The 19,307-nt window shown below is 42.9% G+C and overlaps 2 protein-coding genes across 4 annotated transcripts in view; one reads left to right on the top strand and one right to left on the bottom strand.

Moving 5' to 3' along the window:
- Positions 1 to 7,805, bottom strand: part of LOC138950914 (dipeptidyl peptidase 9-like) — a 38,865-nt gene extending 31,060 nt beyond the window's left edge. For both annotated transcript variants that reach the window (XM_070322618.1, XM_070322619.1), the window contains exons 1-4: positions 7,637 to 7,805; positions 4,599 to 5,163; positions 2,791 to 2,962; positions 1,425 to 1,550 (exon numbers count right to left, since the gene is read on the bottom strand). In XM_070322618.1, coding sequence (XP_070178719.1) covers positions 1,425 to 1,550; positions 2,791 to 2,962; positions 4,599 to 5,087 — 787 coding nt within the window. In that variant the 5' untranslated portion in view covers positions 5,088 to 5,163; positions 7,637 to 7,805. The remainder of the gene's footprint in view (positions 1 to 1,424; positions 1,551 to 2,790; positions 2,963 to 4,598; positions 5,164 to 7,636) is intronic.
- Positions 7,806 to 8,040: 235 nt separating this feature from the next.
- Positions 8,041 to 18,464, top strand: LOC138950911 (uncharacterized). Of its 2 annotated transcripts, XM_070322615.1 has the most exons (10): positions 8,041 to 8,100; positions 8,379 to 8,538; positions 9,890 to 10,207; positions 10,574 to 10,679; positions 11,033 to 12,373; positions 13,102 to 13,294; positions 15,073 to 15,158; positions 15,895 to 16,002; positions 16,738 to 16,823; positions 17,557 to 18,464. In XM_070322615.1, the coding sequence occupies exons 2-10, from the start codon at positions 8,398 to 8,400 to the stop codon at positions 17,710 to 17,712; spliced, it is 2,535 nt and encodes an 844-aa protein (XP_070178716.1). In that variant the 5' UTR covers positions 8,041 to 8,100; positions 8,379 to 8,397; the 3' UTR covers positions 17,713 to 18,464. The 2 variants fall into 2 exon arrangements, with proteins under 2 accessions (XP_070178716.1, XP_070178717.1); XM_070322616.1 differs by lacking the exon at positions 16,738 to 16,823.
- The last annotated feature ends 843 nt before the right edge of the window (positions 18,465 to 19,307 follow it).

Below are 19,307 nucleotides of genomic sequence, written 5' to 3'. Positions count from 1 at the left end.
CACCCCCCCCCCCCCTTTTTTGTTCAAGAGCTGCCCCCCTTTTAAGATCTTGCTTTCTCAGAATTTTTGTTCTTTAAGGCTGTCCTTAATTGAGCCAGAAGTCAACTTCGCAAAGTCCTTTTACCAAAAATTCAGTGCCAAAGCTTTCTCCAGCCAGCCTCATGAAGTCGACTGTGCTGAATTTATTTGACACTTAACACCTGGAAAGTCTTTGTTATGGCATCACTGCTCATGCGACTAGGTTTGATTCTGTTTCTCTCCCATGCCCTGGGAATTACAGTGGAACTCCCCTTTTCAGACCCTCACGGGGCGGGGGGGATGTAGCTCAGTCGGTAGCGCGCTGGATTTGTATCCAGTTGGCCGCTGTCAGCGTGAGTTCGTCCCCACGTTCGGCGAGAGATTTATTTCTCAGAGTCAACTTTGTGTGCAGACTCTCCTCGGTGTCCGAACACCCCCCTGTGTGTACACGCAAGCACAAGACCAAGCGCGCACGAAAAAGATCCTGTAATCCATGTCAGAGTTCGGTGGGTTATAGAAACACGAAAGTACCCAGCATGCTTCCTCCGAAAGCGGCGCATAGCTGCCTAAATGGCGGGGTAAAAACGGTCATACACGTAAAATTCCACTCGTGCAAAAGAACACGAGTGTACGTGGGAGTTTCAGCCCATGAACGCAGAAGAAGAAGAAAAAGAAGAAGACCCTCACAAATCTTGAGAAAATCAGGTCTTAAAAAGGAGGGAGTAAAAAAATGCAGGTAAATTTACAAAGCTTATGAACACAACATCTGAAAAAGCAAAGTCTTAAAATGGAGGGAGTCTTAAATTGGGGGGGGGGGGGGGTGGGGGGGGGGTGGGTGGTGTATCAAAAGGGGGGTTCCACTGTATCATAGCAAAGAGATTTATTTCTCAGAGTCAACTTTGTGTGCAGACTCTCCTCGGTGTCCGAACACCCCCGTGTGTACACGCAAGCGCACGAAAAAGATCCTGTAATCCATGTCAGAATTCGGTGGGTTATAGAAACACGAAAATACCCAGCATGCTTCCTCCGAAAGCGGCGCATGGCTGCCTAAATGGCGGGGTAAAAACGGTCATACACGTAAAATTCCACTCGTGCAAAAGAACACGAGTGTACGTGGGAGTTTCAGCCCATGAACGCAGAAGAAGAAGAAAAAGAAGAAGACCCTCACAAATCTTGAGAAAATCAGGTCTTAAAAAGGAGGGAGTAAAAAAATGCAGGTAAATTTACAAAGCTTATGAACACAACATCTGAAAAAGCAAAGTCTTAAAATGGAGGGAGTCTTAAATTGGGGGGGGGGGGGGGGGGGGGGGGGGTGGGTGGTGTATCAAAAGGGGGGTTCCACTGTATCATAGCAAAGAGTGGTGGGATCACAACAGTTGACACATTTCAAAAGACACACAGCATACCTTCAGGTTTGCAGTCCACCACCGGTTGCCACCAGTAGCCGGTGTAGCGGTCAAACTCCTCGGACATGACGAAGGACGGAACTCCGGCGGTCACTGGGTTGTCCTCCAGGCGCTCGCTCAGCGAATCTAACCAACAAAACTCTACATTCACAGCTTTCGTTATCAACCTGTTCGCTGCCAGTCAATATTTGCATACCTGTGTTTACCTCAATTGTCAACTTACATTTGTACAAATTTGCCCTTTATGTATAAAGGAATTCACCACACTCACATTGTTTGTTTGTTGTTGTTCTCCTTTGTAGTTTATTGAACAAATTGTTGCCTGTTAAAGCAAGTTACCGAGGATGCCCTTCAGACTATGAGGTTTCCTTCATGAAAGTTCAGGTTGCTTTCCATACAGAACTGTGCTTTGCTGTGAACTTGGCATCTTTATCGAGCTCACGCAGACTCACAGGGGTGTTTCGACACGGAGGTTAGTCTGCATAAAGTTGACATCAGGAAATAAATCCCCCCCCCCCCCCCCCCCCCCCCCCAGAGTACTAAGAACTCACCAAGACAAAATGTATTGTCATCATTTTCACGAGTTTTCATTCACAAACACCTGGTAAATAAATCTCATGTTCCCCATGCAATAACTCGAGGTGGTGAATGGCTTTGAGCTTGCATGTGAAACGTGGATTGTCAAAGTAAAAGCCAATCAGGCTGATTGTTTGATGTGTGGAACCATCGTGGCTTTGGATTTGTGTTTCCGAGGACAACGATTGTAAGCATTCACTCTCAAAGACCCAATCAATGTTGTTAATTACCGCGGCGACTCATGGTCAATTTGCAACTTATCTATGTAATCGCAAAATCCATAACGAAAAGTCATAAACACTTAAAAGAAAAGAAATATGCTTAACACTTACTGAATTCACAGGTATGATCGCAGCTCTGTACATTTTCAGACTGGAAGAAAAGCGTCAACAAGCTACGGTTGACGTCACATACAAGTTTGACGTGTTATCTCGTGCTACTGTGACGATGCTTTGTGGGCCGGAGTTGGATTCTAAAAATTCGTCTCCCTGTGGGTTATTGTGCATTTTGTTGCACAACCAAAATGATGACAAAAACGATGTTTGGTAGCTTGTTGTCAGACCAGCACTTTGTTGTTGGTCCTCGGGGAACCTATCGCCTTTTGTCTCATATTTATCAACCGCAGCCTTCGGCCTTGGTCGATAAAGATGAAACAAAAGACGATATGGTCCCCTTGGACCAACAAAAAAGCTGGTCTGTCAACAAGCCACCAAACATCTTATATTGTACATTTGCAACTCGTAGAAAAATAACAAATATTTACAAAAGGTGAAAATAATAACTGTCTCACTGGAACGAGTGCATGTGAGCCGCATCTCCTCGTTGGTGTCTGGACACGTGACCCAGATGTCGTTACAGTTGATGAAAGCAACGATGTCCGGGCAGACGGGACATATCTTGGGGTCCAGCCGCGCCCCGCTTGTCTGCGTGTCGATCATCGTTGGAACCAAAGCTACGTCTGACTGCGGACAAAAAGTTTACTGGTTTAAAAATGAATAAATAAATTGAACAGAAATCAGAATTGATTTGTTCCAAGATACTACACTTAACATTTAGTGTAAGAAAAGTTTGAACAAAATAAAACAGTAATTAATATTACCTTTTTTCTAACTTTAAAGGCACAGTAAGCCTCCCGTAAACCATCACAGATACGGTCAGGCTTTTACACACAGTACAAACACCCTTTCATTTAAACACTCACCGATTGAGAACATCCTAGGTGCCCTCCGTAAAGAGCGAACAATTTTCAAAGAATTTATTTTTGCGTGGTTTATCTTACCCCTGAGCCATCGTGAACCCGTGTGATCCAGTTTCCCTTTTTCACAATGTAGTCGTCAGTTAGTCATTTGAATGCGACTCGATGTGAGCTTATTTACAATAGCACGTTTTTATGCACGAAACAAACGGCTGTGGTTCACAAGAACTCTAGCGATGGCTTTTGACTGTTTAGAGGAAGGGCGATATGCACTGATAAACCGTCGTCTGCTACGACCCTTGCGTGACCCTGCTTCCGGGCTTTTCTTTTTTCAAACTTTCACAACTTCGAATTGTACTGATCTTGTCTTGATGAAAAAAGAATTCTTTTATGATTAAAGAATGTTTGTGTAACAAGCTGTCAATTTATTATTTAGATTTTAAAAGTTAGGTCTAGCGCAAAGACGCACCACGGTCCAAAAACATTTTGATAATCATCGATTCACGGCTATCGCCAGTTTACATCCGATAGAATGAGACCCGAAGGAAAGTAACTCATGTTTGACCTGAGTTCAGGATGGGTCCAAAAAGTGTTCGAGACAATCTGCAAAATTAATTCTTTAAAAATTGCTCGCTCTTTACGTAGGGCACCTAGGATGTTCCCGTTTGGTGAGCGTTCAAATGGAAGGGTGTTTGTACTGTGTGTAAAAGCCTGACAGTATCTGTGATGGTTTACGGGAGGCTTACTGTCCGGGCGTGAATTCCGGTATTCATAACAGCCGTCCAGCACCAAAACGAGGCGCCTCTGTTGTTGAGGACCAAGTCCACGAAAATAAATTCTTTGACAATTTCTCATGCTCGACAGAAAGCAGCCAGGATGTTCCCGTTCAGTGAGCGTTCAAATGGAAGTATGCTTGAACTATATGTAGACGCTCGGGGAGCTCTGTGATGGTTTACGGGAGGCTTATTGTGCCTTTAAGATACTGGATTATACATTCAGTATAAATTATAATGAAAGAAACAACAAATATTAACTATCTTAGTACTATCGATTGTGAATTCTAATCTAAAATACTAAATTTAACTGAATCAGTATAAGTAACAAAAGAAACACAGGCACTAGAACACTTTTTGACTCACATGATTCATGAATCACAGTTCTTTCGTTGTGTGTGTGTGTGTGCACTCATGTGTGTTTACAAGTGCATCACTGTGTGTATGTGTGTGTGTGTGTGCGCGCGCGCGCATGTGTGCATGTGTGTGTGCGTGCATGCATGCGTGCGTGTGACTGTGTCCATATTCACTAATTTAACTACTAAACCACCATTCAATTTGATTTTTGTTGTTGGCATTAGTGTGTTGTATTGTCTTGCATTACACGTACAGATCTAGCTAACAACTTACTGTCAGATCAGCATCCTCACACATGTAGAGGCTGTTGTTAGCGGGGAAGACAAAGCGGCCCTTGGACTCGTTGTAGTCGTACGACGTTATACCGTACGACCCCAGCCTCTTTCTCTCCCGCATCAGTTGCTCCTCTTTCGACAGTTGCCCGGACGACCATGAGGGCTGTAGAGTGTCCAACAAACACATCCACTGCAGCACGAACTTGTTGTGTTCATCCTCCGTAATATCCACATACAGTAAGGTATTCTCTCGCCCTTTCTCCGGAACTCCCAAAAAGTACAGTCGACTGAGTACGCTCCCCGAACTGTTCGCAGACGTTCTGAAAGTGAACGATGACGGCACGCTCCCTCCCAGTGACGTCAAAAGTTTCATCGTGTCGCGGACACCTTTACGCAGCTCCTCCCATGTCTTTTTGCCGCCACTGTTCGGTTCCAGCGGAGACCAGGTGTTGACGTTGTATGGGTCCAACATCACCTCAGACGCCATGTTTTTAACCCTGATGCTATCGTACGAGGCAAGCTGACTCTGACTGTTTATCCCTGCATTCAGAAATCTTTTGCTTCTGAAACAAACAAAATCTCAGCTGATTACAAAAAGTAAATAAATAAAGCCAGCGACATAGTGTGATAATTTCAGAATGAGATAATAAAAGGAGGTCAGTACACAGTACAAAAAAACTCAAGACAGAAGCAAGCATAAGTTATGGAACGTATACAGATTCCATGCCATATAGCACAAAAGACAACAACAGGATCAATCAATATCAATCAATCAATATGAGGCTTATATCGCGCGAATTCTGTGGGTACTACAGTTCTAAGCGCAGGGATTTTTTTATTTTTTTTATTTTATGCAATTTATATCGCGCACATATTCAAGGCGCAGGGATTTATTTATGCCGTGTGAGATGGAATTTTTTTTTACACAATACATCACGCATTCACATCGGCCAGCAGATCGCAGCCATTTTGGCGCATATCCTACTTTTCACGGCCTATTATTCCAAGTCACACGGGTATGTTGGTGGACATTTTTATCTATGCCTATACAATTTTGCCAGGAAAGACCCTTTTGTCAATCGTGGGATCTTTAACGTGCACACCCCAATGCAGTGTACACGAAGGGACCTCGGTTTTTCGTCTCATCCAAAAGACTAGCACTTGAACCCACCACCTAGGTTAGGAAAGGGGGGAGAAAATTGCTAACGCCCTGACCCAGGGTCGAACTCGCAACCTCTCGCTTCCGAGCGCAAGTGCGTTACCACTCGGCCACCCAGTCCACGTATGCGAAACTGAGTTACAGATCTGTTGTGCTCAAACTGAGGTGAATAACTTCAATAAGTTGCTTGATTGTTTCATCATGGAATTGAAAGTTATGTGGTGCTTTTATCAATGCTTCTCATCATTTAACTTTTAAGGTACCAAGTTCATGATTGATAATGAAAGAGCTCAATTGCCGGCATACTCCTGACTGCCATGAAAGTAACATTGCTCACCAAAAGTAAAACTACATAGTAAAAGACAACCAGTGATTTAGAACTCTGTCCATACAGATTTATCACTTTCAGTTTTATCACAGTACTTATAGACTCTATCGGTATTCCAAGTTCTCGCAATTGCTCTCACAAACTTCAAAGCATAGCAAAGCATGTTGTAACTTGTACGGCGATCCCGCGAGAGCTTCAAAGGCTGAAGACCATCCTTCTCGTGACCTTTGAAGCATAACAAAGAGCATGTCTTGCAGATATCTCGCGAGAGCTACTCAGATGCTGAAAAGGTTTCAGTCTCAAAGAGGAGTTTGCAGTATCTGTGACTATCACTGACTATTGTTCTGTATTTTCAACACTTGCTTCCCTATGTGATGTTATTTTCAATTCCAGAAAGTCACACACCCACAGCTGTTTACCCCCCCCCCCCCCCCCCTTAATCACTGGAATATTCACAAGCTGACCGGAACAGCAAAATTTGGAGCCTGAATCTCAGTCTAATAAATAATTCTGGCCCAAACAGAATGGTAAACATGTATGCAGATCTACATACCCATCAAATCAACCTGGCCATTACCTTAAAAACTGCAGCAGTGCCCACAGAAATAACATACACAATACTATAACCGGAACACTTGACTTTTAGCATTCTTTCTGGTCCACATACTTTACAAAGAGATCCACTGTCCAGGGTGTTTGACACAAAAGACGGGGATATAGCTCAGTTGGTAGCGCGCTGGATTTGTATTCAGTTGGCCGCTGTCAGCGAGTTCAAACCCACGTTCGGCGGAAATTTATTTCTCAGTGTCAACTTTGTGTGCAGACTCTCTTCGGTGTCCGAACACCCCCCGTGTACACTACATTGGGGTGTGCACGTTAAAGATCCCACGATTGAAAAAGGGTCTTTCCTGGCAAAATTGCTTAGGCACCCTGTAGTTAATAATTGTCTACCTATACCCGTGTGACTGGGAATAATAGGCCGTGAAAGGTAAATATGCGCCGAAATGGCTGCAATCTACTGGCCGTATAAAATTTCATCTCACACGGCATCATTGCAGAGCGCCTAGAACTGTACCCACGGAATATGCGCGATATATTTTATAAGCCTCTAGTCCTATTGATTGAAAAGACAAGGGAACAGATGTATACAGAACAAAATAGCCCCTGCTCCTGGTTCTTACCTAGCTCTGAAATAGATAACACAGTACCACAGAGTTTTTGCACTATTCCACTATTATAGTAAGAACTAGCTCAGAATGAATCATGATGAAGCAAGATCTCCAAGTCAAAGTCCAAGTCCAAGGCTTGACCCGGTTTTCTGTTGAACTTAGTTGAATGCGTGTAGTGTACAACAAACAAGTTCCACCTCGGCCCCAACAAAGAGAGGTCTGGCCCTAACCGACAGTGATCTGACTTGGAAACATGACAGGTCGACGATCGGTCTTGTAATCTTATCAGATCTACACGAGATTACCGGACAAGTTGGGATTCTACTTCTAGACTTGTTCTGCCGCTGTCAAGTTTACTTACTAAACTGCGCATAACTTACATAATTGGCCTCCGACCTCCAGTAGGGATAGTCTGTCGGTTATCCGAAAAAGATATCACCAGCTCGATAATACTGGGCGCTAACGGATGTGTCCGTGGTACAAATATCCAACGAAACAAGTTGTCTACTGTTTCCACCACTCGTTCGTCCGTCCATTTGCAACCATTGATCTTCAGTGCGAAAGTACGCAAAGTGTGTACCCCGTTCCCGCAAGCACTTCCGGTCAGTTAGCTAGAATCATCGTTTGTTCGTCTGATTCGTGATGTTGACTAAAGAAAATTCGTAAACAGTTGTCATTTATTATTATAGAAGAATTGCAACAAGTATATTGTTTTTTTCTCAAACTTTTATGGCGTACAAGTATTTTTCTTTGTGAGGGCTTTGCAACTAAGGTAAAAATGAAACCAACATGTCTGCGCCCAGGAAGAGGTTGCCTCTGTCCATATCTAGGGAGAAATATTGGGGTAACTCAATCATTGAACATCTTGTAACCAATCCACACTCATTCAATATTTTAATTTGGTTGATGCACACAGGTTTGGCAGCTCAGATTGATTAGACGCTTACTTTTTGTTGTACTTTCGTTGTCGCGAGCTGAGTAGCAGACGACAGTTCAGTTGTAGATTCAGTTACTGCACGTTAAATATTGACTAATCTTAGCATGGACCTGTATATACTTAGTGTGTGCGTGTACGTGTGGGTGTTTTTATTTTTAATGTGATTTTGTTGTTGTCTTTTGCAGCAGATCGATCTGAGTAATTATGGAAGCCTTTGATATGGCCACATTTGATGACAGAGACTTCAAACATATTTTCAACTTTTTACTCCAGTACAAATGGGTGCATGACTTGCACCTGACCAAATTCCTTGAAAGCAGAGTCTGGGAAAAAATACCTGATGATGTAAGTCACTGTAATGCTGGTGTAACAATCTATTTTTAGTTTTCTGCTTAATTTAGTTACAGAACTAATATCTAGCTTCGATATCGAACTCAAAAACATGAAATTGCGCTAAGTTTGTTGTTGTGATGTGAGGGTCATCTCATCAATTAGCTAATGTTTAATTAGCATCACTTAGTCTGACCTACATGCTCTCACATTGCAGTCAGTTTTGTTTTTTGTTTTGTTTGGCAAAGCAGTCCATTTTTTGGGTTTGCTTTCATTTTAATAATGAAATTATAGTTAGAAAACAAAGGAATACTGTACTCACCAATACAAGAACGGGACAAGACGGTATGAATTTTTGCTTATGGAAGCTTCATCAGGAAAAACAAGAACACAAAAGACAACTAGCCGCAATCTCATCTATGCCATATCCTGTCTCAAATGCACCAAAGTACTCTACATTGGTGAGACCGAAAGAACCCTCTCTACCCGCTTCACCGAACATCTGGCAGATATTCGGCATCGCCGCTGTAGGTCTGTTGCCCAACATTTCAACAGCAGCAACCACACCTCCCTGGATGCACGTGTGAAAGGTGTCTGGCAAATGTACACCACCTCCACAGACAGAAAACAAGTAGAGTCCGATTTTATATTATTCCTGGGCACATCCACACCTGACGGCTTGAATGCGAAAATGTGATGTACTTGTATTCCCCAAACATACTGTGGATTTACAGTACGTGTGTGTGTGTGTGTTTGTGTGTGAATGTGTGTGTGTGTTTATGTGTGATTTCATGTGTTTGGTTGTGTGTGTGTATGTGTGCGTGTGCGTGCGTACGTTTGTTTCCCCCCTTCCCCCCTTTTCTTTTGTCTTTTTTTTTATTTATTTTTTTAAATTTTATTTTATTTTTTATTTATTTATTTTTTATTTATTTTTATTAATTTTTTTTTTTATTTTTTTTTTATTTATTTATTTATTTCCTCTGTCCCCACCCCCCCCCCCCCCCTTTTATGAATGTGTATCACTTTTAGTCTAGTATGCCTGTGCCCATGACATCATCCAACCACTTCTCTCCCCTTTCATTCATTTCCGTTCCTAGAGTTCCTTCCCTTTTTTGCGTGTTTCCCCTCCATTTTCTTTCAAACCTTGTTCGTTCCGTGTTGCGTCTGCTTTTTGTTGTCTTTTGTGTTCTTGTTTTTCCTGATGAAGCTTCCATAAGCGAAAATTCGTACCGTCTTGTCCCGTTCTTGTATTGGTGAGTACAGTATTCCTTTGTTTTCTAACTTTGTTCATCTTACCACAGTCACTTCGTTGTTTAGATTAATGAAATTATATATATATATACATGTTTGATCCGGTGTTTTGCAGTGGAATGAACTCTTCTCTGCAATGACATTGGAAGAGCTGAACTGTTTGCCATTTCACAAAGCCGACAGTCAACCCAAAGAGCCTGCCAACAGTCCAGTTCCAGAATCTCTGATGGCATTCCTACAGAAATCCTCAGCGCTCAGCCATGATCGGCGACATGCCAAAAACGGTCTTCCTCATCCCACTAAAGTGAGCAGAGATCTGAGCAAGGGCATGTCACCCAAGAAGCTGCACGAGGTGGAGTGGATGGCTTCCCTTGTGAACCAGATGGCAGTGGAGGCTGAATGCAACGTTGTGGTCGATGTCGGGTCTGGTTTGGTAAGCTGATCGAGTAGCTTTTCTTTTATATATATATGGTCTTGAACATTTCACATATAGTTAATAACAGCAATCGCTGTGGTGAGCTGGATTTTTTTTTTCTGGGGGGGGGGGGGATGAATTTATTTCTTAAAGTGCCACCAGCAATCAGCTTGTACAAAATTAATTCATCAAAACAATTCCCTCGGTGCACAGAGTTAGAGCACCCAGGCTATTAATTTTTGTGGTCTATATATATGTGACCAAGTGGAAAGATGGTCTTATCCCATGCAAAAAAAAACCTGTTCAGACCTCCGATGGTGAGCCAGACTGTTTACACAGGATTGATTTGCCTTTAAACCAAATGTTCTACTTACACCGAACCAGGGTTACCTAGGCCAAGTCTTGCACAAAAACTACGGCCTGCGTGTCATTGGTCTGGAGAGCAGTGCAGGTCACAGCGAGGGAGCAGAGAAACGAGCAGCAAAGCAAGGTAAGCGTGAATAATGTACCCATGGTTCATGAATATTAAGTAGCATCTTACAGCACAACATGTGATAAAGTAAGCTAAGGCTAAAGCGTGTTGTATGCCAGTATGGTCATGGATGATTGGAGCTCGCCGCAAAAACAATCAAGATATAAACAAAATTAGCTTCATTGATCTTTTTGTATTGACTTTTTTTTAACAATAGAGAGGAAAGTGTTTGATTTTGTTCTGGTTAAGTCTGCTGTTCAGAGCTAAGGATGGGATTTACTTAAACATTAGCAACGAGCATCTGTGTCTGAAATGTTGAATGAATGCATCTTTATTCAGATGATTAACTGTATTCTTTTTATCTCAACCAGGTTTGAGCTGCTCAGGAGTGAGGAGCATCCCTTTTCTGATCACAGACGAGGAAGACAACGTTCAAGAGTTCTGCAGCACGGTACGCCACATCGCTGCATCGTTTCATCCATGTGAGCATTCGCCGTCTTTTCAACCAAGCCGCAGTGTCACCACCGACAATGCTACAAGAGTCGGTCAACCATGTCAGCCTTTATCCAACAAACCGGAAACCAGCGAGCCCACTCGCTGTGAGAACAAAGTAATGGCCGGCGGTGATAGAAGGCGTTGTGAGTGTGACTCGGTAAAGCATGGCGTGACAGGGGGGACAGAACATGGCTCTGCGGAGTCGTGTGCTTGTAAGATGTGTTATCAAAGCTCCAGAGTCAATTGTGAGTGTGGTGAGACCAGATCTGCAACCAGCTTAGGTTCATGTGAGGAGGAGACAGCAAGAACTGGTGAACTTAAGTTTAAACAGACATCAACAGAAGTTAGGGACAACAGTGAGACCAGATCTGCAACCAGCGTAGGTTCAGGTGAGGAGGAAGCAACAAGAACTGGTGAACTTAAGTTTAAACAGACATCAACAGAAGTTAGGGACAACAGTGAGACCAAATCTGCGGTCAACTTAGGTTCAGGTGAGGAGGAAGCAACAAGAACTGGTGAACATACTTTTGATCGGAATTCAACAGAAGATGACAATAAGACAAAATCTGCATTCAAATTAGATTCAGGCAAGGAGGAGACAAAAAGAACTGATGAATGTAATTTTGAACAGTCTTCAAAAGTTAAGGACAATAATACTTCCCAAATTCTGGCAGGCTCAAGATCTCATAATGTCTCTGACGTGATGCAGAGAGGTGGCATCAGTGATAACAATCCACAAGCACCAGATGCATCCCATTCCTTGTGCTTCTCCTCGTATTCAAACACAGACAATATAAACAACAGCAACTTACAAACTACAGATGATACAGGCTGTCATAACTTTTCTTCAAGAACAAACAAAGATGATGGCGTTGGCAACGACAAAAGTAGTGTGCAGGCTAGAGACACACCAGGCTCTCCAAACTATTCTTCAAGGATGGATGAAGATAGTGGTGATGGCAAAAACAACAGCAGTGTACTGGCTACAGACGAAACAGGCTGTACTAACTTTTCTTCAAGGATGGACAAAGATGATGGCGATGGCAAAAAGAGAAGTGTACCAGCTAGGGATGTTCAAGGCCTGAGTGTCTGCCTTATAGGCCTGCATTGCTGTGGTGACTTGACGCCTGCCATACTGCGACTTTATCACCGGGTGGATTTTCTAAGAGCCATCTGCTGTGTAAGCTGCTGCTACCACAAGATGAAACTTCAGCCAGGTAATTGACATTTTCTGCAAATAACACTGTCAGGATTTTCAAGCACTGTGGCGGAGATATGCCCCAAACAGTGAGGCATGCAAGTCGAAGCAACAACACGCTGCTGCCCGGCTTAGATTCGCAATTGTGGCGAATAACTTACTCTGGTGTGTATGATATCAATACCAGTTCAATGTGTGTGTGTGTGAGTGTGCGTGCATGTCTGTCTGTCTGTCTGTCTGTCTGTCTCTCTCTTTTTCTTTGTCAGGGTCTGCGTCTGCATACTCTTCTTCTTCTTTGTTCATTGGCTGAAACTCCCACGTTCACTCATGGTTTTGCACGAATGGATTTTTACGTTTATGACCGTTTTTACTCAGGCAGCATACTCTGATTTTGAGGGAAGCATGCTGGGTATTTTCGTGTTTCTATAACCCACCGAACTCTGACCTGGATGACAGGATCTTTTCCGTGCGCACTTGGTCTTGTGCTTGCGTGTACACATGAAGGGGGATAAGGCACTAGCAGGTCTGCACATAAGTTGACCTGGGAGATTGGAAAAATCTCCACCCTTAACCCGCCAGATGGCCGCGGCCAGGATTTGAACTCACGACCTTCCGATTAGGAGGCTGATGTCGTATCCACTACGCCACAGCGCCCGTCTGCGTCTGCATACAAAACAGTTGTCACTGCTTTTGAGTGTTGCTAATGCTGCTAATAATAATGTAATGCAGACACTGTTTTGCTCTCAGATTGTGACCAGTTCATCAACTTTCCAATGAGCGCTGCAGCCAAGAAATCCTACAAAACAGTCTGTGCTGATAGGAAACCAGCATCGCCTTCCTGTCCATCTTTCCCACCACAAGTACAGCCCGCAGCAACAATACCAGCACCCACAACTTTTCTTTCACCTTGCAGTTTGCGATTGGCTGCTCAGGAAACAAGGTAGTAAAGATTTGAATTTAATGTGGAACCCCCCCTTTTTACCTCCTCCCCACCCACATCCCTTCCCCCACCCACATCCCTTCCCCCACCCCTTCCCCCACCCACATCCCTTCCCTCACCCACATCCCTTACCCCACTCCCATCCCTTCCCCACCTGCATCCCTTTCCCGCCCACATCCCTTCCCTCACCCACATCCCTTCCCCACCCGCATCCCTTCCCCCACTCCCATCCCTTCCCCACCCACATCCCATCCCCCACCCGCATCCCCCACCACATCCCTTCCCCCACTCCCATCCCTTCCCCCATCCCTTCCCCCCTTATTGACAAAACAATACGTTACAATCACAAATATATCGACCCAAGGGTCTTTTAAGACCTTAGTTTTCCAGATTTTGTGTTCATAATGTCTGTAAACTTGCCCCCATTTCAAGACTCCCTCCCTTTAACAACAGATCTTCTCCCTTGTTTTTTACATTTAGTCAAGTTATGACTAAATGTTTTAACATAGAGGAGGAATCGAGACGAGGGTCGTGGTGTATGTGTGTGTGTATGTGTGTGTGTGTGTGTGTGTGTGCGTGTGTGTGTGTAGAGCGATTCAGAGTAAACTACTGGACCGATCTTTATGAAATTTTACATGAGAGTTCCTGGGTATGATATCCCCGGATATTATTTTCATTTTTTCGATAAATGTCTTTAATGACGTCATATCCGGCTTTTTGTAAAAGTTGAGGCGGCACTGTCACACCCTCATTTTTTAATCAAATTGATTGAAATTTTGGCCAAGCAATCTTCGACGAAGGCCGGACTTCGGTATTGCATTTCAGCTTGGTGGCTTAAAAATTAATCAATGACTTTGGTCATTAAAAATCTGAAAATTGTAAAAAAAAAAAAAATTTATAAAACGATCCAAATTTACGTTCATCTTATTCTTCATCATTTTCTGATTCCAAAAACATATAAATATGTTATATTTGGATTAAAATCAAGCTCTGAAAATTAAAAAAAATTAAAAATTATGATCAAAATTAAATTTTCGAAATCAATTTAAAAACACTTTCATCTTATTCCTTGTCGGTTCCTGATTCCAAAAACATATAGATATGATATGTTTGGATTAAAAACACGCTCAGAAAGTTAAAACGAAGAGAGGTACAGTAAAGCGTGCTATGAAGCACAGCGCAACCGCTACCGCGCCAAACAGGCTCGTCACTTTCACTGCCTTTTGCACTAGCGGCGGACTACGTTCAATTTCATTCTGTGAGTTCCACAGCTTGACTAAATGTAGTAATTTTGCCTTACGCGACTTGTTTTTTCTTTTCATCAAAAAGGGGAGAGAAAAAAAGAAGTCCGAAACAGAAGGCGTTCGTGTTTCATGATTATTATTTATCTGTTTGTTTGTTTGTTTGTTTGCTTAATGCCCAGTCCACCACGAAGGGTGATATCAGGGCGGTGCTGCTTTGACATTTAACGTGCGCCACACACAAGACAGAAGTCGCAGCACAGGCTTCATGTCTCACCTAGTCACATTATTCTGACACCGGACCAACCAGTCCTAGCATGCACTAACCCCATAATACCAGACGCCAGGCGGAGCAGCCACTAGATTGCCAATTTTAAAGTCTTAGGTATGACCCGGCCGGGGTTATTTATCTGTTGTGAATCTTTGTCCATTTTAAAGATAAATAGATGGGGCCTGTAATTAATGTCTTAACTATTGTGTCAATGATTGAGCATATTCCGTCAAGCTTAGAACAGTAGCAATGTTGTGATGTTTCAGAACCAGATGGGCCTCACAGAAACAGGCTGATCATGACAGTCATGCTCGACATGTTGGCTACAGAGCAACACTGGAACTCTTCTTTGGTGAGTCTGCTGCTGCTGTTAGTGTTATACTTGCCAGGATTCATTATTTGGGGGTAAATTCACTGAAACTGCCATACAAGTTTTGGGCAGTTTTTTTTTAAAGTTTTGACAGTCCTTAGCATCCATCACCACTTCCCTCACTCTAAAAAAAGTTCTGCGAAAATAATGACAAAGTTTTGGGGCATTTTAAAACAAGTTTTGGCGTTTTACCATCACTGCCTGTTTAATACAGAGTGACATCCCTGCCTTATTATGCAAAGGAAGAGATGATTTTCTTCTTCTCCTTCTGCATTTATGGGCTTAAGTTCCTATATACGCTTGTGTTTTTTGCACAAGTGTTATTTTTTTTTACCTTTACGACCGTTTTCACCTCAATGCCATTCAGGCAGCTACACTCCAATTTCAGGGGAGAGATGGTTTAAGAATGTTTCTTTTGTTTGTTACAATATTGAATTTCTTGAAAAGGCAACAATTTTGTGCAAAATACCTGAAAAGTCAGCTTAAATGAATATTGTGCTATTTTGATTGGATTTATTGTGTTTATCCAATGTTTAATCATGTACAAAACAAAACATTTTTGTGAATGTTTTAGTTTGTCTATGATGAAGGTTCCGTAAACTAACCCATACTTTGTTTTATTATTCATGATTTTGAACATTAGCAATCTATCTGTTTCAGTTGTGGAATATTTGTTTATACTTTGGTAACAATTATAAATTTGATTTGTCTGCTGTAGGAGAGGGGCGTCAGCCGGGTCAGGACAGAAAAAGCGTGCGACGTTTGGATTACAACAACTTTAATCACTTTGTGGAGTCCTATCTTGCATCAGCCAATATCTGTGATGGTAGGCCATACATTGTTTGAAAACCTTTTTTTCCCATTTTCTCTTAGAATTACATGTACTGTCCTGTTTGGCAGAGGAGTGGAAAAAGGAAGATATGTGTGTATGCGTACATGTGTGTGCACTTGTCTTCTTCTTCTTCTTCTGCGTTCGTGGGCTGAAACTCCCACGTACACTCGTGTTTTTTGCACGAGTGGAATTTTACGTGTATGACCATTTAGGCAGCCATACGCCGTTTTCGGAGGAAGCATGCTGGGTATTTTCGTGTTTCTATAACCCACCGAACTCTGACATGAATTACAGGATCTTTTTCGTGCGCACTTGGTCTTGTGCTTGCGTGTACACACGGGGGTGTTCGGACACCGAGGAGAGTCTGCACACAAAGTTGACTCTGAGAAATAAATCTCTCGCCGAACGTGGGGACGAACTCACGCTGACAGCGGCCAACTGGATACAAATCCAGCGCGCTACCGACCGAGCTACATCCCCGCCTGTGCACTTGTCTGTTTTCCTCAATTTGTTAATTTATGTTTTTGGTCTTGAATTTATTTGATAGAGGGTTGGATAGAATAATGGATTGGTGGACCTAGTAATTAATTAATTCAAGGTGTTCATAATTAGAACATTTTTGTTTGCCTTCTTGAGTGAAAAGTTTGAATAAGCAAGTTTTACACTGTAATGATTGTTGTTGTTTACAGCGATATAAACCATGACTACAGTAATCAAGTTCTTTTTCAGTGGATGAGCAGAAGAGCACACGTGAAATGCTGATGGCATTGTACAAGAAGTTTGAACCATACTTTAAACATATTGAACCATACACAGTAAGTGGTCTGTTTGGCAATCTCCTGACATTTAATTTCATTTATTATTCTAATGCGGGGAAATTCGGGTCACTTCTTCACTGTGGAAAGCTAGCAGCAACAAGAGTCGCATTACCAAGGTGTGTGCGTGTTTAGGTGTAATTAGCCACCTGCACTTATGACAGAATGACTGAGGTCTTTTACTTGCAACAGTGTTGACGTGGGACATGGATACCATCTTTCAGTCAGCACATACAGTTGACCCGTGCCCGTCCCGGCCTGTTTTCAACCCATGACCCTAGGATCACAAGTCCAGTGTTCTGCCAACTAAGCTACCAAAAGTATACACATCCGAGTGAACAGTTTGTTTTGGCAATGCAGCATATTATCCTGGATGGTTTTTGCCTGAGGTCACATGAGTTTTGATTGAGGTCGAGGTCATGGCAGTTTATGAAACTGACACGCGTGCTTAAAACTCGCTGCAGGCCATCAGATATAAGTGAATTGTGGCTCTGATGTGCAGATTTTCTAAAGAAAAAGGCATCATGTCGATTGTACACTGCAAAACATACACATCAGTCAGATATTTGCTGCGATCATGGGTTTAACTGGTCGATTATTTGTTTTCTGTTTAAAGAAGGTTTTGTTAGCAGGGTGTAACTCTTCTACAGCGCTTGCAAATCCAGAGAGATTAATTTCCGAAAATCATCTATTTGTATCAGTTCTTTGCAACAATTTTTCTTTATTTTTTCAGTGTCTGCAAGTGATACTACAGCCAGTGTTGGAGTCGACAATCCTGTGGGACAGGCAGCAATGGCTGACAGAACAAGGCCTGTCTGCTGTCGTCATGCCCATCTTTGATGAACACATTTCACCTCGAAACCTGGCTCTGGTTTCAAAGAAAAACTGAAACTGTGAAAAGCTCTTCTTTTGGGGGATTTGAAGCCTGTGTAAATGACTTTTTTCATTTCTCTTTCATTTCTTGCTGGGAAATTTCATGTTTGCTTCCTCCCAGTGAAAAACTAGCAACAAAGAGTGGCGCTACCCAAGTATGGGCGTGTTTAGATGTAATCAGCCACCTGCACTTCTGGCAGAATGACCGAGGTCTGTTTGTTTGTTTGTTTGTTTGCTTAACGCCCAGCCGACCACGAAGGGCCATATCAGGGCGGTGCTGCTTTGACATATAACGTGCTCCACACACAAGACAGAAGTCGCAGCACAGGCTTCATGTCTCACCCAGTCACATTATTCTGACACCGGACCAACCAGTCCTAGCACTAACCCCATAATGCCAGACGCCAGGCGGAGCAGCCACTAGATTGCCAATTTTAAAGTCTTAGGTATGACCCGGCCGGGGTTTGAACCCACGACCTCCCGATCACGGGGCCAACCGTGCCAGTCCAAGGTCTGTTGCATGTCATGGCAGTCGGTCACCACATAAAGTAAACCCATGTCGGTCCTATGATGGATTCGAACCTGTGACCTGGGGATAAAAATTCCAGTGCTTTACCACTGCTGAGCTACCATTCTGACATGACGGCTAGTGTTATGATTTTTATGGATGTATGAAATTTAGCTGCTTGTGAGAAATGCACCCACTGATGAGGAGTAGCTGTTGAAGCAGTAACAGTTTGTGATAATGGAACACTTCTGCAGAAAACTCCAAGACTTTATTTCCTTGTTTATGATTGTGTGTGTAAGACTGACAGAAAGTAGTGTGTGTGTGTGTGTGCAAATGCAAGCATGCATATTCACTCATGAACATGTTTGCATGCGTGTATGCAGTTGAGTGAGTAAGAGAATGAGAGAGAGAGAGAGAGAGAATGATGCAAAAGAGTGAGTGCTTAATGTATATGCATGAAAGTACATAAAAAAGACAATGTACATGTACAAAATTAAAGTAGTATGCAAAGACGGAACCATGGACATGCATAAAAAAAAAGTACATCACATTCACGCGAACAGGACAATGTGCATAAAGAAACTAAACCAACAGACAAAAAACAACAACAAATGTACAGCAAAAAGGATGTTTGGTAGATCCATAGAGAAGCATCACTCTCGCTATGTGAATGTTGTATGTGACGGTGACTCTTCGACATTCGGCCAGCTGCAGAGAGAAAACTCAAACTCAAGATGGACTGTGTGAACCATGCTAACAAGCACATGGGTACAGCACAGCACACAGTCCTTCACCAAAAGAAGTTGGATGAAAAAGGACATGGTCGTTTGACAAGCGGCAAGCCCACTATGGTCGTGCCATTCGGCCCAATCCTGGTATTTCAAGGGCCATAAAGATTGCAGCTTGGGCGCCACTATTCCCCTCCATGTCTACTGATGAAGACCCTCACCACCAGAGATGTCCTGCAGGCGAAGACAGCCGATGCATGTTTCTTTCAGGCGAGATATTCTTGCGGCTAGCCGCTGGCGGAGCTAGGAGGCGAGAGTGTATGTGAAACGGTTTGATGGTTAGCTACGCAAGAATTAAACACCATTGGTTGATAC

This window comes from Littorina saxatilis, linkage group LG16, assembly GCF_037325665.1.
Source record: "Littorina saxatilis isolate snail1 linkage group LG16, US_GU_Lsax_2.0, whole genome shotgun sequence".
NCBI lineage: Eukaryota > Metazoa > Mollusca > Gastropoda > Littorinimorpha > Littorinidae > Littorina > Littorina saxatilis.
The sequence above is the reverse complement of the archived record's forward strand: the minus strand, read 5'-3'. Positions and strand labels throughout refer to the sequence as shown.